At 38.9% G+C, this 21,024-nt stretch overlaps 1 protein-coding gene across 1 annotated transcript in view; it reads right to left on the bottom strand.

Annotated features, from left to right (window-relative positions):
• Window positions 1–21,024, bottom strand: part of LOC140241716 (dedicator of cytokinesis protein 1-like) — a 157,378-nt gene that overhangs the window by 45,804 nt on the left and 90,550 nt on the right. The window contains 16 exon segments of the mRNA XM_072321466.1: window positions 977–1,187; window positions 2,084–2,263; window positions 3,652–3,845; window positions 5,855–5,956; window positions 6,612–6,739; window positions 7,869–8,046; window positions 8,539–8,650; window positions 10,393–10,527; window positions 11,075–11,175; window positions 12,006–12,095; window positions 12,614–12,711; window positions 13,646–13,829; window positions 14,575–14,678; window positions 15,399–15,477; window positions 17,773–17,871; window positions 19,281–19,405. Of these exon segments, the coding sequence (XP_072177567.1) occupies window positions 977–1,187; window positions 2,084–2,263; window positions 3,652–3,845; window positions 5,855–5,956; window positions 6,612–6,739; window positions 7,869–8,046; window positions 8,539–8,650; window positions 10,393–10,527; window positions 11,075–11,175; window positions 12,006–12,095; window positions 12,614–12,711; window positions 13,646–13,829; window positions 14,575–14,678; window positions 15,399–15,477; window positions 17,773–17,871; window positions 19,281–19,405 (2,120 nt within the window).

The following is a 21,024-nucleotide window of genomic DNA, read 5'->3' as shown; positions in this document are numbered from 1 at the left end:
AAATCGGGTTAGAAATGGCGAAGGAGTAGCATTTTGTAGCCAATGTACAATATAGGTAAAAAATCAAGGTCAAAGGTCAAAGAAGTCAAAGGACAAAATTCTGTGTAGAAGTTTTGAAGCCCTCACCTAGTGCCATCACATAAAGCAAACGGAATCGAAATCGGGTTAGAAATGGCGAAGGAGTAGCATTTAATAGCAAAATGTACAATACAGGTCAAAAATCAAGGTCAGAGGTCAAAGAAGTCAAAGGTCAAAATTCTGTGTAGAAGTTTTGAAGCCCTCACCAAGTGCCATCACTTAAAGCAAACGGAATTGAAATCGGGTTACAAATGGCGAAGGAGTAGCATTTTGTAGCAAAATGTACAATTTAGGTCAAAAATCAAGGTCAAAGGTCAAAGAAGTCAAAGGTCAAAATTCTGTGTAGAAGTTTTGAAGCCCTCACCTAGTGCCATCATATAAAGCAAACAGAATCGAAATCGGGTTAGAAATGGCGAAGGAGTAGCATTTTGTAGCCAATGTACAATATAGGCAAAAAATCAAGGTCAAAGGTCAAAGAAGTCAAAGGTCAAAATTCTGTGTAGAAGTTTTGAAGCCCTCACCTAGTGCCATCATATAAAGCAAACGGAATCAAAATCGGGTTAGAAATGGCGAAGGAGTAGCATTTTGAAGCAAAATGTACAATATAGGTCAAAGGTCAAGGTCAAAGGTCACAACTGAAATTCTTTATAGAAGTTTCAAAGCTCCCATGTAGTGCTATCATATAAAGCAAACAGAATCAAAATCGGGTTAGAAATGGCGAAGGAGTAGCATTTTGAACATTTTGATCACACACGGACGCACGGACGGACGCACGGACGGACACACGGACACACACACGTACGGAGCCCGTTTCATAGTCCCCTGCTCGAACTCGTTCGGCGGGGACAAAAAGAAGACAAACTATTATCACCATGATCACTAAGGGACCCCAACTAACCATCTTAAAGTTGTTCTTGATGCTGAACTCGCAGCTGATCATGTCGTAAAAGATTGGTATTGTGGCCCGCCGTAGCTCCACCTCGGGCACCAGGGCCACCTCCAGGAAGGGCCCAATCATGCCCGGGATGAACTTGATCTTGTTCTTGCCAAGGTAGTTCCACATGGTGCGGATGATCTCAAAGGCCACCGTCCTCCGCATGTCACCATACCTGCATCAACACACACAGAGCAGAAGAGTCCTCTAAAAAGATGTTGCACAGGTAGGTACAATTGTTCATAATAAACACAAAGAGGATGTATCTTAACCTAACGGCATAATGCAGGGCTACCAAACATTTACCCAGCAAACTAAGAGAGGTGATGTACAAAGCTATTACGAAGATGAATATTTGTGTCTTATACCCATGTCAATACGCTATATAATATTTCCAGATCAGCATGGCCTCTTGTCAGGATGTGAAGAAATAGAAATCTTTGTCAAGAAGGCCTCCTGCAGATGTAAAAAGGACCTGGCGACTTTCATGCCTCATATTTCAATTTACACAGAGTGCGGCACTTCCACAGATTTCAGATTTCGGATTCTGAAATCTAAGTGCAGCACTCTGTGTAAATTGAAATATGAGGCATAACCCTAGAGCTCAGAAAGTTTAGCATCAAACTTGTACTCGTAAATACTGTACATGAAAAAATGTACCATATCCCTCATTTGTGGCAAAAAAAAAAAAAGGGTATGAGCATACACAGTTCTATCTAGGTTAGAAATCATTTGCCCCTTACTTACAGCACATTGATAAAACCAGACAAGTGTTCTCTACTGACTATCACATCAGAATTTGCTACATTTCTGCTGAATATGACCAAACATATAAATGTACCAATATGGACATTTCAGTAGCAATGACTTAATAATTGGGATACACTTATGCAACTTTTAACCCGTTGAGGACGGACTGATTTTGCTACAACACGCATTTCCCATAGACACTTGCCCGAGTATACTCGGGACTCGTCCTCAACGGGTTAACACTGATTTGCACATGCTACAGCACAGCACAGGGCACATGGCTCCTCAGTGCATTCATCCCGATGCCACTGCAACCCTTACATGTCAATGACGCTGTTGCGTTTGGATTGTAGATGTCCCTCTAGCTGCAGGGATTCGTGTGTGACGAAGGACACAGCCAGTTGGAAGAAGTTGTTCCACAGATCAAACTCAAACTCCTCGATCTTGACAAAGGAGCGGTGGAGGACGCGTGCAAACTGCTTCATGGCAGACAGGATTACACTGCGCGGGGGGTGGGGGTGGGGGGGGGGGAGAAGAGGAAAGAAAATTGAGAAAAAAGACATTACAAAATCATTTCTTTCCCCTTGAAGGAGGCAGTCTTTTTGACTTGCTCTCTTATCATATTTGGTCGAAAGTCATTGCTTCTTAGCAAACAGCAGACAAATTTGAAATAAAACTAGATATATCGCTACGGCGACTGATATGCCTCCGCTATAATGCATGGTTCTCCTAATAGGTCTATAGTACAATGTCTTGACAATGTGTGATGACAGTTTCACACAATTGGCAAAATATTAAAATGACAGGTTTGCAACAAATGTGCTGAATGTTCACTTTCCTAGAACTATGTTCAATTGGATGAATGATTAAAATGTCAGAGTGCAGGTATTTGGGGAACTGATGATTTTTACTTGACTTTTGACCCTTTTATAAGTTTATGCATTGAGTAATTTTCAAGGTATTGAGAAAAAGTATAATTTCAGTACCAAATGGGAAAATAGCATTATCTAAACCTGGCCTTTGACCTTTGACCTCACAGTTCCAAAGAGAACCACTGTTAGGTTGAACATGCATAAATATGTAAGTTTCATGATGATACCTTGAGTTACTTTTGAGATATGGAGGAAAAAGTGCAATTCAGCACTTTCACTTGACCTACGACCTTTTGGCAAGAAACTTCCCACAGAATATATATTGGGTAATACATACATACATCAAGTAAAAAAAAAAAACCTTCAGGCATTGCATAAATATAAGGAAAGTAGTGATATTTTGAGGAGTTGACCTTGACCTTTGACCCCCTGACCTTTGAACCATGACCCCCAACTTCCCTAGATAATCACTGCCCATTGGAACAAGCATATATACTAAGTTCCACGAAGATACCTTGAACCATTTGCGAGATATGGAGAAAAACATGAATTTTCAACCTTTTTTTTTCACAAAATAACCTGTGACCTTTGACCTTTGACCATGTGACCCTAAAATCCAAACAAAGTATCATCCCCCCCAGGATATACCCTCATACCAAGTTTGATGCAAAACCACCTCATGGTTCTTGAGATATCGACAAAAACAAAGTGGGACGGACGGACGGACGACCCGAAAACATAATTCCTCCGGCCACTTTGTTGGCGGAGGCATACAAATAAAGATGGCAAAGGAAATGATGTTTGACATGACAGAGTGAATCAGAAGTATTTTTTTCCTCTGAATGCTGAAAGCATCTAAGTACTTATTTCATAAATCAAACACTTCATGACTGGCAAGGTGAAGTTGATGTATAAATGAAATAAAAACAATTTCAAAACATGTTCGCAATATGAATTCAACTGATTCTCATTTTGTGATGTGGCGACCTCAGCTAAAGGTACTACAGCAACACTCACTTGTTTTGCTGGAGGATCATCATAGACCAGTCTGATGGGAAGACGTTCTTGGTGACGAGGTCCTTGAAGACACAAAAGATCTCCATAAGGAAGTCAGTGAGGTCGGTCCGGGTCGGGAAGTTATTGATGTACTCCTGGTAGTGGTAGTCCCCCATCTGGCGCAGGAGTCCTATCATGAGGGCCACATACTTGCCCTGCACACAATCAACATAATTTCAATCCATTTGCACTGTGGACCTGTTGGTACCGTGAACATTAAATCATCATAGCAATACGGCAATTCATCAGGGCTCCGTTTTATCAAAAGATAAAATCGATTTTAAATTTCCTTACCACACAGGCTGCCATAGACTTACAGTTGAAATCAACTATATAATCAATTTTAACTCTTCATAAAACAGGGCCCTGGTCTTTTAGTTTCTGCCTGTCATTCATTGAACAAATGTGACCCGCTACAACAAAAGGATCCTAAAGTCGCTGACGGCTGAGCCGGGAAAATTGAGTTTGAAGTCACATCATCAAAACTGGTCAAAACAATCGGATTTCTGTTTTTGGCATAATTTTGTAGTCTAATGTTTTGTCTATCATCTGCCGAAATTTCGAAGCTAAGGGTGCGTTCGAGCGCTCTCCTAAAGTGAACTGTACCGTACCGTACCGCGCCAGGGGAGCGTTCGAACGCTCCTAAAGTTAACCGTACCGTACTGTACCGAGCCAAAAGTGGATCACTTCCCGATGTGCTCCAAAAGCGTACCAAAGCGTACCAAAAGTTCGTTGTAAAGCATGCGCGTATCATGCGCATACGTCACAATGCAAAAACATCATTCTCTTTGTTCTGGACAGCTGTAAGTAGGTCAAGCGCAAGGTGAATGACCTTCTTGCTACAAACAAGCGTGACCTTTTCTAAAAATAACTCGAGAGGTACGCTTTCTCAACAGAGCATTCGAACGCTCCCAAACTGGCACAGTACGGTACGGTACGCTTTAGTTCAGTTCGCTTTGGTTCGCTTTAGAGCGCTCGAACGCACCCTAAGTGACCACACGAAATTCAAGAAATTAGCGTTTTTCTGGGCCATAATTTTCCGACTTTAAACGTAACAGAAACGTGTCCGAAGACTTGGATTTAGCGCGGCAACTAGACTCCGCCCCTAGCAACGAGGGAGTGATCTTATTGGTCAGTGCGTGGCATCCTGATTACTGATTGGTCGTGCGTAGACCGCTGGGGCTAAGCTTGAATGAACATCGCAGAGGTCGCTAGGAGCATACCTTCTATTGTCAAGCGGTGAAAACTGTCTCGCCTCCCCTTGATCATGTTAGCGTCGGAAGGAAAACTTTCAAGGCGTTTTTCTCGAAACTCTGATTTCGTCAATCACTTGACATGCGCTAGTAAAATCATTGATATCTCCGCAACCGAGTGCTTTTATGAGTTGTGCTATATAAGAAACTAAAGTAGAAGAGTAAGGGAATAATGTCATGTCATTTTCAGAAAATTGTCCTCCCCGACTTTTGGATCCTTTTGTTGTAGCGGGTCACAAATATGCTCATGTACTGGAAATGAGATTATGGTCACAATGCAACTTGTTTTAATCACTCTTTTCAAGCATATTCATCAACTTCCCTTCTTGACTGATTCCTTTTCTTACGTATATGTCATTACCCGTCACTTTGGTCTCCCTAAACAATTTCACAGCATCCACATTAATCATCCTGTGGGGGTCTAAAATATTAAATACAAATACATTTTCACACTAAAAGCTGACAAAATACCACAAAAACATGACAACGGTAGAATGATAACCCATGTGTGTATGGAATTCTATGTGATATAAAAACATGAAAATGTACACAGGGCACTGACTGTCTTCTCCAAACCAGCACGTGGAGGGAAATACGGCAATATAATGTTGAAAAATAAAACTACTATCACAAGGAAATAACCTAAACAATATTACAAGGGAAGAAAAACCTTCAAAACCATCTGAACTTTGATTTCCTTATGCTCCTGTCTTTGAACACACCTAATTAATACATAAATAACAATTTCAAGCTATTTGAGGAGATGAAATGAGACAGAGCACTCTCAGTCCTTGTCTTGTCAGCTGATATATAGAAATATCCTCACTGCCATCTGAATGATGTCAGCTTCTTTATCTCTCCTTCAGCTATACAGTCACAGAGGTGTCCAGAGTTTAGAGATCAATACTCACAATGAGCTTGTCATCATTGTTCAAGAACATGTGGATGACGGCTTGAATCAGGGTCCGGAGCAGCGTGTGCATCAGCTCTGACGTGTCTCCATGAGTGCATTTCTGTGAGAGTGAAGAAAAATGTGAGAAAGCTTTAGCATGTATGCAATGGTCTCCAGGGAGATGGGATGATGATGCAACATGCTATGCTGATAAGCTGATCTCACTACTATAATTTGGTGCTGTCCTCCCCCTCCCACACACACACACACACACTCAATACAAAACACATTCAACACTTTCACTGGCAATGCCTCTACTTGAAGATGACAAATCTTTAAAACATAAGAAACACTTAGTATGGAGATGACATCTTGCATAACTGAAACCAAATCAATGTATCAAATTTATATTAATATATAGATAGTTCCTAATGCAAAGCTGGGATAAGAACAAACAAGTGGGGCATATCTTGACTCCTTGTAAAAAGAGTGACAAAGGAATGGTTGAGAAAAAACTCAAACAAAACAAGCGAGGTTTACTTGGAAAGGTTGTCAGTCAGAGAGTAATGGAGTAATTAATAACAACTACACTGTAGGTGGGGAGGAGAACGAACAGGAGATTGTCCTCGTTAATTGTTTTTTGAGGAATAAATGAAACTGGGGCAGAGAGAAAAATAAATGGGGAAGGTGAAGAGTGGTAGGGAGTGAAGGAAGGTCCTGGCAAGCTGTATCACATAATCCATGCAAGCAGAGTGATGTGCTGCTCCTAGACTCACCGTTTTGGGCTGCCACAGTGTGTCAAGTATCTCTGAGAAGAGCTCGGCGCATGACTTCATCTCCTCTCGCTTCTCAATCAACACCTGGAGCTGGTTGCTCATCATTGGTAGCAGCACCGCACGACATTCTGTGGTGAGAAATAAAACCAGTGTATCCTTAACATGTTGAGGACGAGTCCCGAGTATACTCGGGCAAGCGTCTATGGGAAATGCGTTGTGGTAGCAAAACCAAACCGTCCTCAACGGGTTACTACAGGAGGTATATTGGAAAATGCACAGTACAGGGGTGGTCGGCATATTAGGAGATGCCATGGTCAGGTGCATTCCACACTGCACTTACAAGCTGAGGGTCCAAAGTTCAAGCCCAACCTTGGTACCTGCGTAATGGATACTGGAATTGTTAACCCGTAGAAAACGAGTCCCGAGTATACTCGGTCAAGTGTCTATGGGAATTGCATGTTGTAGCAAAATCAGCCCGTCCTCAACGGGATAGTAGTATTTCATTGATCCTTGTTTTCAATTTACATAAAGCACACTGTCACGGTTTAAAAATCTGCTCATATAATATATTAATTTGGAAACTAAAACAAAACATTTTATATGTGACACTCCTCTCTACCCAGGTGTACAGATGGCTACCAAAGAGGAAGACTTTGTCCAAGTTATTACGCCTTGAATGACAGCCATCAAAATTTGACTATGATACACCTACATACAATATGTACATGAAATTCTACAAGAGATATGGCCAGAACACAAAAATGTCACAATGAATGACAGCTGTCAAAGTTTGACTATAACACACCTAAATACAATATGTAAATGAAATTCTACAAGAGATATGGCCAGAAGAGCACACACAAAAATGTCACATGGGAGCAGTATAACACTCCTTTCTCTTCTATCCATCTGTTTGTTTGTTTTTTTTTGCTTTGTTTTGGTTTTTTGTTTTGTTTTAAGGGATATATTGGCAAGCTTTAGATCTGTAACACTAATCCTACATCGCGGCTATCAGGCAAAAAAATTACATTCTGCACATGAGCACAACAGCTGTTCCCATTGACCAACCTGAAAGGAGGCATGTCATAACCACAAGTGACGATGATCTAAAGCTCGTTAGTAATTGCACAGTGGATGCCTCATTTCCATATCAATGCTCAGGACAACCTCATCCCCAAGAATTGTAAGTGATATCACTACTCTTATCAATCTAGAGAGTAGTTACAGCAGAGGATTGGTGGCCCATTGTCACATTACCTCTGACTTGAAAGATGTCACTCTGCACAAAGTCTCTCAGACACTCCAGCTTCTGCTTGACCAGGCGGTCTGGCGGCAAGTTGAGGATGAACTCCTTGAGATGGATGGCCAGCTCCTTGGGGTTGAATTGTGTCATCATGTCTTGGATGATGTGTGGCAGGAATCTCATGGCGGCTCCCTACAGGTGTCCAAACAAAGAGGGAGGTAAGTCACTATGTGGACCAACAGTCACTCCTGCTTTCTTTTCTCACATATCATTCCTTTATCTAAAAGGCAGGAGCCTCCAGTAAAAGGGAATGCTGGGGAAGGGGGTGGGGGTAAAGCTGAAACAAACTTAATAACAACCTCAATAGCCTATGAAAACTTGTAAGGAAGAAGTATTACATTTTTCCACAATCACTTAACCTTCAGTGGAAGAACCCTGAACGCATTAAGCTCACAAATGCTTTCATTTGGATTTTGTATTTCTAATCTCATAAAAAAGATCAATGAAATAGACAATAGATCAATGAAATTAACTAGAGTACAAATTATTTGGGGCAAACAGCTTGATACAACTTTTCTTCTGATGCTGACTCAGATGTGAATGACCCTTAGAGGACCCTTATGTTTACACACAAGAGATGCTCTTGATTTAAGACTGTGCAATAACCAGCGCATTTTCGCCTACCTGACACAACACTATCCTGTCGTCTGTGTATGTCATGAGCCAGTTGAGAGAACGGAAGACCTCCCTCATGGAAGACTCAAATCCTTGCTTGCCTGTGGCTTCACCATGTAACCTTTTCAGAAACAAAAGGGAATGAACAGATATAAACAGGCATACAGTTTCAAGTAGATGAAATAGAGTCTAGCAAATCCTGACCAAACATCATCTTTTGTCTCCATTCCCCCTCCCCCCCCCCCCCCCATCAAAAAGGAAAAAAATGAATGTCTAAATAAAACTAGAAATGTCGCTACGGCGACTGGTGTATGCCTCCGCCATAATACATGGTTCTCCTAATAGGTCTATAGTACAATGTCTTGACAATGTGTGATGACAGTTTCACACAATTGGCAAAATATTAAAATGACAGGTTTGCCACAAATGTGCTTAATGTTCACTTTCCTAGAACTAGGTTCAATTGGATAAATGATTAAAACGTCAGAGTGCAGGTATTTGGGGGAACTGATGATTTTCACTTGACTTTTGACCCTTTTACAAGTTTATGCATTGAGTAATTTTCGAGGTATTGAGAAAAAGTATAATTTCAGTATCAAATGGTAAAATAGTATTATCGAAACCTGGCCTTTGACCTTTGACCCCACAGTTCCAAAGAGAATCACTGTTAGGTAGAACATGCATAAATATGTAAGTTTCATGACAATACCTTGAGTTATTTTTGAGATATGGAGGAAAAAGTGCAATTTAGCACTTTCACTTGACCTTTGACCTTTTGACCTTTTGGCAAGAAACTTCCCACAGAATATATATTGGGTTATATACATGCATACATCAAGTTTTAAAAAAATCCTTCAGGCATTGCATAAATATAAGGAAAGTAGCTATATTTTGAGGAGTTGACCTTGACCTTTGACCCCTGACCTTTGACCCATGGCCCCCAACTTCCCTAGATAATCACTGCCCATCGGTACAAGCATATATACTAAGTTCCATGAAGATACCTTGAACCATTTGCGAGATATGGAGAAAAACATGAAATTTCAAATTTTTTTTTCACAAAATAACCTGTGACCTTTGACCTTTGACCCTAAAATCCACACAAAGTATCATCCCCCAAGGATATACCCTCATACCAAGTTTGATGCAAAACCACCACACGGTTCTTGAGATATCGACAAAAACAAAACGGGACGTGCGGACGTACGGACGGATGGACGGACGGACGACCCGAAAACATAATGCCTCCGGCCACTTCGTTGGCGGAGGCATAAAAATGAAGCAGTAGCTGCCTGCTCAGATGACTCCATCCTATTCTGTATTGGTTCAACAATCTCACCTTACCAGTCACTTGTGTCATATTGGGATGATGCAGCTTCTTTTACACTGAACAATAGACTGATAATAATAGGCTTTTACTCTAATTTCTCACACTCATACTGTTTGTTCATTTCTTCCAACCTGTCTACTGTAGCCTACAATGACATATGGAGAAGAAGAAAAAAAAAAGTAGTAGTATACACAATGTCACAGCTGTGTTAAGCTAATTCTCTGTGTTCCTATTGGCGAAATTAAAGACACGCAAAAATATTGACTCTGATCCCAATATGAATGCAATGCACAGGTATGTACTAAGGTATTTCTCCATTCTCACAGTACGCCACGTTCGTGAATTTCACCACTCGCAAAATTGTCGGGAAGTCTCAATTCGCGAAAATTTAGACTCGCTAAATATATGGCGTATTCAGTATTATCTGAATCAATTGTAGACACACAATGACATTGTAACATATCTAGATGGAAACAGTTAAGAAGGGACAGATGGCAGAGCCTCAGGGAATGGAAAGGTGAAAGGTCACTCACGCCACAAAGAGCTTGCGTGACCTGAGGATGAACTTGAAGAGGTATTCGATGGCCTTGAGGGCCTGCAGCAGCTGAGTGGGACCATCCTCCTCATTGGCACTGTCTAGGTACTCCTTGAGTACCTTGGCTAGTTTACTGTCGAGAGAAGGACAAGAATATGAGACACAATAAAGCAAACACTCATGAGGTCAACTCATCAGTTCAAAAGCTGAATGACAGCACTAACGTAAAGTGTTTCAGGGGTCAATGCCCTTTTCCTCTTCCCAGGCAGTGAACTCTTCTTGTCTCCATGAATATATCTCTCATTTCTACAATTGAGGTTAATTCAAATGTCATTATCTTTGATTTGTTCACAAGAGTACCACGTTTTGAAATGCAAGCAAATGTAGAAGAAGGATTAGATGACATTTTGTATTTACATTTCATCTACTGTTGTAATTTATTTGTCATTGTTGTTTTAGTGTATTAATCAGAGTGACATCCATAAGTATAAGGTAATTATACTCAGTATTAGAAGCGGCAAAGTCATCACAAGTGCAAATAACACACACGAGACCAAAATATTTCACCTGTATGACAATCTTTCTTCATCACAACTTTATTAAAAAAAATAAATGAAAAAGACCCCTTCAAAAAATGCATGTAATTACTAGTTTAGCATCTGCAATGTCAGGATACTCACTGATCTGCAAACGTGACACTGTAATGTTCATTGATGTAGGTGTCCAGTACTGGTCTAAACTGTTGGTATTTCCTGTCTGCTATTAAGCCTATGATGAACATCTGTCAGGACATAAAACACAGACATTGCATGAAAAAATGGCTATAAAAATTATATTGTACATTAAAACATCTCTAAATTCAATACTATGATGAATATCTGTCAGGACATTAAACACAGACATTGCACAAAAAAATGGCTATAAAAATTATATTATACATTAAAACATCGCTAAATTCAATACTATGATGAATATCTGTCAGGACATTAAACACAGACATTGCATAAAAAAATGGCTATAAAAATTATATTATACATCAAAACATCTCTAAACTCTATATTATGATGAACATCAGTCAGGACATTACACACAGACATTGCATGAATAAATGACTATAAAAATTATATTATATATTAAAACATCTCTAAATTCTATATTATGATAAATATCTGTCAGAATCATTAAACACAGACATTGCATGAATAAATGGCTATAAAAATTACAATATACATTAAAACATCTCTAAACTCTACATCAATACTCCAAAAAGAGAAAATGATATGAAGGAGTAATCAATACATGACTGGCTATTCTATAAACTGATTCTCCTATTGATTTTTTTTTCATCTCTGTGTCTTGCATGCAATCTACCCACACTGCAAAGCAGTCCCACAACACATACTTTTCATTCTCAGTATTTCTTATCTAATTTCATTCAATACAAAATTATTGCACAAATCACAGGCATTCACTTGAACATGTACGAATAAGGCAAGTGACAATGTAAGGCAATCAATCATTTGAAAACAGATTTACATACCTTATTATACAAGGATCACGAGATACATACATTTATGTATATGTAACAGAACATTGTAAGTATAAACTTACCACCGCATTGAAGACGGGTTTATCATACTCTTCAGACTGTGGGTTCTCTGCCATGATGCTGAACAGGGCATCCAGAGTGTCTTGTAGAAACTGAAACAGGGCAGAAATATATTCTTCATCATTAACACTCTTAATATCACACCCACAGCCTCATGATCTCTAATTTGTAGACAGAATTAATTCCACGTTTATGTCACTGCGTGGAGTATTTCCTAGTTCCAATGATATGTACATGCAAACATAATCAAGTCCATTTGTGCTGTATATTTCACAGAATGCAATTTATTTTTATTCTTGTTTATTGATATTGTTTATTATAAACATATACATATGAAGCTTGACAACATCACCAATATATGAATTGTACAGCACTATAACCAAGTTGTTTTCTTAGTACAAGCATTATTTGGCTATAGGAAAAATATGAAGAATGTTGCTGCATTTTGTGTCTAATTATCAGAGTTAAAAAAAAAAGTAACATGAATATCAATTACAAGACATTACTTGTAAAGCCTCTGAAGATAAATTTTCGTCATAAGTAATTGTCACATTTCTTGTTCATGCAACAGGGTCTCCATGTCTAAGTTATCATTGCTGACTGCAGTTACCTTGACAACTTCCTCCCCATCCACCTTCATGAGGTACTCAAGACTCTGTCGGATGCTATCTGGCTCCGCCCGCCATTTTAGCAGTCCAAGTAAATCCACTGTAGATACAACAAGCACATCAAGCCACTTAACATATGGGGCTCTCTTTCATTTGGCTTACTTGATAATACAAATGATGATAGTGACAATAATGCTGCTGATGATGAACATAATGAGACTGCTACTGTAATCATTATCATTTTTATCATTATCATCACTATCATTAACTATCATTTTAAAATTGACAAGTGAAATAATGACAACAGGAGAGCAATAGCAATTTAATGAGAATGAAGATGATGAGAGCATTTTACGAGTAATAATAATAATAATAACAAATTCTTATATAGCGCATTTCAAATTTGAAAAGAATTTCAATGCGGTTTACAAACAAACAAACAAATTATACCATAATACAAAATACAACAAAAATTACAAATTACTAAGCACAATGTATTAGAGTTGCCAGTACTACTGAGATAACTGCATTAATGACTTCAAATTTAACAATCATAGGCTACTTTGTATAGATAAGTTTTGAGTTTTTGCTTGAAATTGTCTGTTGACATCTGACTTCTCAGTGGGTCTGGCAGAGAATTCCATAAAGTAGGTGCGGCAAAAGAAAAAACCCTTTCCCCATAAGACTTTGTTCACATGGTGGGTACGACAAGTAAGTTTCGAGCAGAGGATCGGAGACATCTAGACGGCTTGTATGAGGTTATGAGTTCTGTAATGTAGTGCGGGCTGTTCCATGTAGTGCTTTGAAAGTGATGAGGAGAATCTTGAATTGGATGCGATACCTTATAGGAAGCCAGTGGAGATCTTGAAGGATTGGGGTTATGTATCTTACAATTACTACAAAGAATTTCACATATGCCATGTATAGCAAGGTGTACACCACACATTAAGTGAGTTGTTTTCCCTGCCTAATATGCAGAAGGTTGGGGGGGGGGGGGAGGAGGGGAGCAGGGGGATGCAATTTAGAAGTTGTACCATTCTGGGTCAGCTTGGTGGAGCACACGACAGTGGAAAGGACAAAGGTGTCCTTGCTGCTAATAGAGAGTCCCTTCTGGTGCTGGGAGGCGTGGCTCTGGTGCTTCTCCTCAAAGGCCTTCAGCTCATTCCTGATCGATGGCATATTCAGGTATGTCGTGTTCGACTCCATGTTCTTGTCACACTTGGATGGGAGGGAATAAAAAGTGGAAAGGGGAGGAAGGGAACACCATAAATTATTGTCTTGTCTGTCTTACATACATTAAAGGGTGTGTACAGTTCTGGTCGAGGTGAGGATTTAGCTTTTAATGTTTTGCGAGATATTCAGAAACCACTCTATGAGATGTCAAAGAGCATGCAGTTCTAAGGGGTATCAAAAGTTTATTCAATGAAAATCGGTTTTGAAATGGCTGAGATATCCAAAAACAAGGTGAAACAAAGAGATCCTAATAAAGTTGTGGCATGTCGCCTATTATTAGCACTTTTTTGGATATCTCAGCCATTTGAAAACCAATTTTCATCAAATAAACGTTGAATCCTTCTTAAAATTACATGCTATTTCATATTTCATAAGAGGCTTTTCATTACCTCACTTAGGAATGTTCAAAACATGAATCCCCACCTCAACCAGTACTGTACAGTCCCTTTAACACACAGACATACAGAAACACACAAACAGCCAGTATCTACATAACTAGCAGGTGGGAAGTCAATTGAAATGTATCCTTCGGGTCCATACTCCACTACCACTGACAAAATGAACATGATTTTTAAACTTTCCAGAGGCATTATAGTTATACCTGACATTCGTTGATGACTTTTGGGGCTAGGGAATCTGATGTTGGAGGTTAAGACTTATGCATCGCATGAGATGGGTGAATGGACCGTAATAGAGATGAGACCATTTGACAACAAAGAAACTTTCTAACCTTGTAAATGACCAGCTCATGTGTGCCATTGGTTATAGTGGTGCCGATGTCTGTCATCAGCTTGAGGTAGGCCATGGCAAAATATTTCTCCTGCTTGTCTTTGGCTGGGGACAAAGCAACATGGACATGCACTGTCATTTGTGTGTAGAGGCAAGAAAACAACTTGTGGCACAATGACAGTCAATTCTTTTCAAGTTTATTGCCATTCATCATGCATGAAAACAACACAAACATTTTTACATAGTAACATGCCTTACAAGACTAAAATAATAATTTACCAGAAATGGCGACACGACATTTGCTCCTGTGACAATTGCTCCTGTTTTATTTTCTCCAAGGACTTAGGATTAGGGTCTAGACTCTCACTAACTGGCATACAAGTCTTCTTACCAAATTTACCTATCAAAATTAAAGAAAGATGATGCATCGCACCCTCTTCAAATTGTTGCGGTTAACAACTTGGTGATGATGGCTTTCAAAGGGGAGGGGGCTTTGAGCTACTATACGATTGACCAAAAGAATAAACTGCATAATAAATATGTTTGGTTTTTTTTTTTTTTTTTTTTGGGGGGGGGGGGCAGTTCATACCAACAGCACAGTTCTGTGGCAAAGACACCAAAACTTCTTCTCAGTTGAATGCATGATTGCAAATTACTCAACTGTTTTGTGAAACAGGTGTCATTCTCACTAAGTAACTTTCCTTTCTTGAAGTTTGACTTTCATAAAACTCCTTGCATTTTATTTGCTTTTATTTAAACTCTTAATTGTTTGTTCGATCTACACTATCTATTAAATCTATCAATATGAAGCCTGAGCATACATACCTTCTGTGGCCGATCTATGCCTGAACGTAAAGCGGACATGAGTATTGGGCTTACAGAACTGGTCAATAGGAATAGCCACCTGGACACCACAGATAGGGATGAAATAACAATTCGACTTGTTGGTCACTTTGACATAGAAAACACAGTTGACATCTTTGCTGTCGTCGTTGTTATGGAAAAAAATTGATAATAAATATATAAATACAGGGAGCCTTATTGAAATATGATTTGCTCCAAATACTTATATCACATGAAGCATTTTTAAAAGCAGTTCAAACATTAATATTCAAACCTACACTTATAAAATGTCTCCACAAGGAAGCTCATAGTAAATGTCTCCAAAGGAGAGCTCTCACAGGAGAAGAAAAAAAAAGTCTCCAAATGAGAGCTCATGAAATACCTCTCTTGCAATATTTGAGTGATTTTTATGCATGCAGATGTTTTGAAAGTGTTTACAGATAGACATTTGGATAGACTGATAGATTGACAGCACAGACAGATGGATGGAGAGATAGATACAATACAAAGACAAACTAGAATTTTCACTGACGGTGATTAATACCCCCGCCCCTAGTGTTGCTTTACAGTATGTGATGTCATGAGGGCAATGACGTTAATACCAAGTTTGTGCACTTGTCGAATTGGAAACAGAATAATTTTAGTTTACTGTACAATTACAGAGTTGACACTGAGTATAAAACTTACAGCAAATGGAAACATGCTTTCCCCCAGCATCACTACACTTAAAGACCATCATACACACCAAATTTGACCTTCATAGCTTGAATGGTTTATTTTGATACAAAAATGAGTGGTTACCATGGCAACACATTTTCCTTAAACTAACACATTGGTGTCTTGCAAAACTACACTTCTAGATCATGATACATACTAAATTTGACTTTAATTGCTTGAATGATGGAAGAGTTATTCGATCTGCAAGGTTTTGGTAAAATTGTGGTTACCATGGCAATGGTTTGTGTGATAAACACAAAAATTATGTGTCCCACATCTATACCTCAGGGCCATAATGCCTACCAAATTTGGTTTCAAGAGCTTGAAAACTGTGGAAGAAGTTCACTCCACAGGATTTGAAAAAAAAAAATGCAGTTACCATGGCAACGCATTGTCCAATACAAATACAAAGGACGTTTTGCAAAACTACACTTAAAGAGCATCATACATACCAAATTTCACCATAACAGATTAAACGATTCAATTTGATACAAAAATGAGTGGTTACCATGGCAACACATTTTTCTTACATTAACACATTGGTGTCTTGCATAACTACACCTCCCGATCATCATACATACTAAATTTGACCTTAATTGCTTGAATGATGTGGAAGTTATTCAATCCACAAGGTTTTGGTAAGATTATGGTTACCATGGCAACGCTTTGTCCGACAAACACAAAAATTATGTGTTCCACATCTATGCCTCAAGGCCATAATGATTTCAAATGCTTCAAAACTGTGGAAGTTGTTCACTCCACAAGATTTCGAAGAAAACATGCGGTTACCATGGCAACGCTTTGTCAACTACACACAAAGAGTGTCTTGCATAACTACACCTACAGATCATCATAGATACCAATTTTGAAACTGATTGCTCAAATACTATGGAAGTTATTCAATCCACAAGGTTTGGTTAAAATTATGGTTACCATGGCAACACATTGTCCGACAAACACAAAAAACATGTCTTGCACATCTATACCTCAATATCATCATTTACCCTAAGTTTCATTTAAATTGCTTCAAAACTGTATGAGGAGTTCGCGACGCAAGATTTTGCATCAGACTGACCGCCCGCCCGCCCGCCCAACTGCCCGACCAACATCACGGTGATTCCTACTTGTATATACCCCTTCACACTACGTGTGGCAGGGGTATAATCAATATACTAATGATATAGAAAGACAGAGAGAGACAGTTACATAATATAGATACCAAGAGAGAGGGTGTGTGTGTGTGTGTGTATGTGTGCAAAGCAAAATAAATCAGCTTAAATTGACAAGTTGAATTACTTAAGCACTGCATCATAGATTCACAGCAGTGACTGTATATGATCATTAATATAGTGTGCATAAGACAAATGGCAGACACAATTATACAAATGTGTTGCTGAGTGTTTCACAACTTGATAAATGCAGTTTGAGATGATGAGGTACATATTAGGATAAATAATTACTGAAAGCTTCACTATATTTGCAGCACAAATGAGTGCAGATCAATTCAAAAGAATGATGATATATCAAAATGGTTTGACAGATTGAACTGTGAGTACGATTGTCATGTGAAATAACCGTCCAAAAACAAATAAAAGTAATGGTTTCTAAGAGCTGGTAGTTGTTGCTGCTTCTCACATACCTTGAATATTTCATGGTACTTGGGGCTCTTGACTTGGTAGTAGACCACAGACCTGTAGGTGCTGGCCGGTGGCTCACCAGAAGCTGTACAAATGGCATTCTGACAAGCAAAAGCACATTAAATAAATTTATATCACATGATGTAGTAGTTGTAGTACTCATAACAATGAAGCTAACAACTCTATCAATAACAATAACAATAGTGACAACTAGAATACACATATATAAACATACATCGTACATGTACATCTGGTTATATACACGTATGTGAAGGGTACTTCAACCACTATACACTGCACAATGCATTTGGAACAAATCAATCACTGTTAAAGCTGTAAAACCTTACTGCACATAACAAGTGCACAAATGATTTATGTCTTAAATAATCTGTATAGTTTTTCATTATAGAGTTTCTCATCCATATCTCCAATGTAGATGTGATAAGATGAGATACTTAACACATATAGTAACTACTAGTCTTGCCAAGTTTCACCCTTGGGTCAGACGACACAAAATCAAATCTCACTTCTTTGTTTCATGGTTTAGCTATGATATCAGACACCCTCCTCCAATGAATGCATGGCACTGACCACTTTACCAGACTTAGATCCTGTCCATCACAGAGGGTAACGTGCACTCGTTCACATGTAATTGTTAAGAGTTTCATACACTAATGTGCTCTCACCTAAGTAAGTACTTGATATGATAACAAGTGTTTTAATTTGGTTTCATGATACAAATAGATTTGACAGCATGCACAAGTGAAATTTATCTCATACACTTCATCCACCTTTAAAGGTAGGGAATCCCATTTGCATGCCTCAAATGAAGAGTTGTATAAATACAGTGGTATGTTGAAGAGAGTATCATTTTAGAAACTCCCATAAAGTATTGAAAGTGGAAGGTAACATTTAGTACATTTTTATTGACCGTTAGATTTTGAATTGAATTTTTTTCGGGGCTCACCGTAAATTCCAGTACATTACTAGGCTACCTTTGCAGACCCATGCACTGCATGTGTGTCCATCATGTATATTTTGTGAAGAAAGTTCATCAAAACTTACAAACATTTCTATATACATTCTTGACACACACTCTATTATGTTATTACATCAGCTCTTATACTTGTGTTTATAGATAAAAAATACAGAAGACTGCAAAAAAAAAAGGCTTAAGTGTGGCTGACACACAGAACTACTGAGTAGTTGAGTTTTGTGCATTATTCAAATTGTAGATAACTGTTGACTTCCAAATTTCTCAGCAGTGGCCAAAACAAGTCCCCTGAGGTTCATATTTAATGTTTTGCTGCATTTTGGGAGGTCTGTAAAAGGTATCCCCTACCTTTAATAGTCTGCTGTTGCACGTGCAGTGCAGGTAATTAGCCATTGCAAATATGCAGCATATAAGAACCTTCCAGGCATTTGATGTCTGAAGTTTCAACTAGCACTCTTGATCCATAAGCTCCATTAACCTTTGACATTGAGGATGCACAAAGTCAGTGTGGCCTACCTCCAAGACTTTGCCTTCTTCTGTGCAGACCGAGACGTTGACCTCCACGTTGCGTGCCTTTGGTCGCGTCCCCCTGTCAAAGTCACCTTGTAGGAGGGTGATGTACACATCATTCCTCACATCACCTGTACATAAAAAAAGAAAAAAGGGGAATTTATTTAAGATGGACTCAAGGAATTCTGGGATATCACTGTTTCACCAAAACCCCTCCCCCCAAAAAAAACAACAACAACAACAACAATAACAACAACAAACAAGGAAAAGTAGAAATTACGCGGTGCGTAATATATGTCCCCGCCGGAAGTAGCATTTAGTAGCAAAATGTACAATATAGGTAAAAAGATCAAGGTCAAAGGTCAAAGAAGTCAAAGGTCAAAATTCTATGTAGAAGTTTTGAAGCCCTCACCTAGTGCCATCACATAAAGCAAACGGAATCGAAATCGGGTTAGAAATGGCGAAGGAGTAGCATTTTGTAGCCAATGTACAATATAGGTAAAAAATCAAGGTCAAAGGTCAAAGAAGTCAAAGGACAAAATTCTGTGTAGAAGTTTTGAAGCCCTCACCTAGTGCCATCACATAAAGCAAACGGAATCGAAATCGGGTTAGAAATGGCGATGGAGTAGCATTTAATAGCAAAATGTACAATACAGGTCAAAAATCAAGGTCAGAGGTCAAAGAAGTCAAAGGTCAAAATTCTGTGTAGAAGTTTTGAAGCCCTCACCAAGTGCCATCACTTAAAGCAAACGGAATTGAAATCGGGTTACAAATGGCGAAGGAGTAGCATTTTGTAGCAAAATGTACAATTTAGGTCAAAAATCAAGGTCAAAGGTCAAAGAAGTCAAAGGTCAAAATTCTGTGTAGAAGTTTTGAAGCCCTCACCTAGTGCCATCATCTAAAGCAAACGGAATCGAAATCGGGTTAGAAATGGCGAAGGAGTAGCATTTTGTAGCCAATGTACAATATAGGCAAAAAATCAAGGTCAAAGGTCAAAGAAGTCAAAGGTCAAAATTCTGTGTAGAAGTTTTGAAGCCCTCACCTAGTGCCATCATATAAAGCAAACGGAATCAAAATCGGGTTAGAAATGGCGAAGGAGTAGCATTTTGAAGCAAAATGTACAATATAGGTCAAAGGTCAAGGTCAAAGGTCACAACTGAAATTCTTTATAGAAGTTTCAAAGCTCCCATGTAGTGCTATCATATAAAGCAAACAGAATCAAAATCGGGTTAGAAATGGCGAAGGAGTAGCATTTTGAACATTTTGATCACACACGGACGCACGGACGGACGCACGGACGGACACACGGACGCACGGACGGACACACGGACACACGGACACACACACGTACGGAGCCCGTTTCATAGTCCCCTGCTCGAACTCGTTCGGCGGGGACAAAAACCAAAACAAAATGGTAATGGAAATGGAAAATCATATAGTAAGTTTAATAGTGACACTTTCTGTTTGGTACAAATTGATTGTCTTGGAGTCTTTTATACTATTAAAAGACAGGAGACACAACTACCAAGGATATCACTACACCTCATGAACAAATTCTAAGGTGCATTTTTAAAAGCATCTCAGTTTATGACTTTTCACACCAAGTCTTTTTTTTTTTTTGAAGGAAGCTAATTCATATCATATTCAGACCAGCACACTGAAAGTCCAAAGGCAGATGCACTTTGGGATTTGTTATGCTTTAAATGGTTACCACATATGGCATATGTAAAGAAAATGCAAAATTTCACGA

This window comes from Diadema setosum, chromosome 18 (genome assembly GCF_964275005.1).
Source record: "Diadema setosum chromosome 18, eeDiaSeto1, whole genome shotgun sequence".
NCBI classification, from domain to species: Eukaryota; Metazoa; Echinodermata; class Echinoidea; order Diadematoida; family Diadematidae; genus Diadema; species Diadema setosum.
This window is presented reverse-complemented; position numbering and strand designations above follow the sequence as displayed.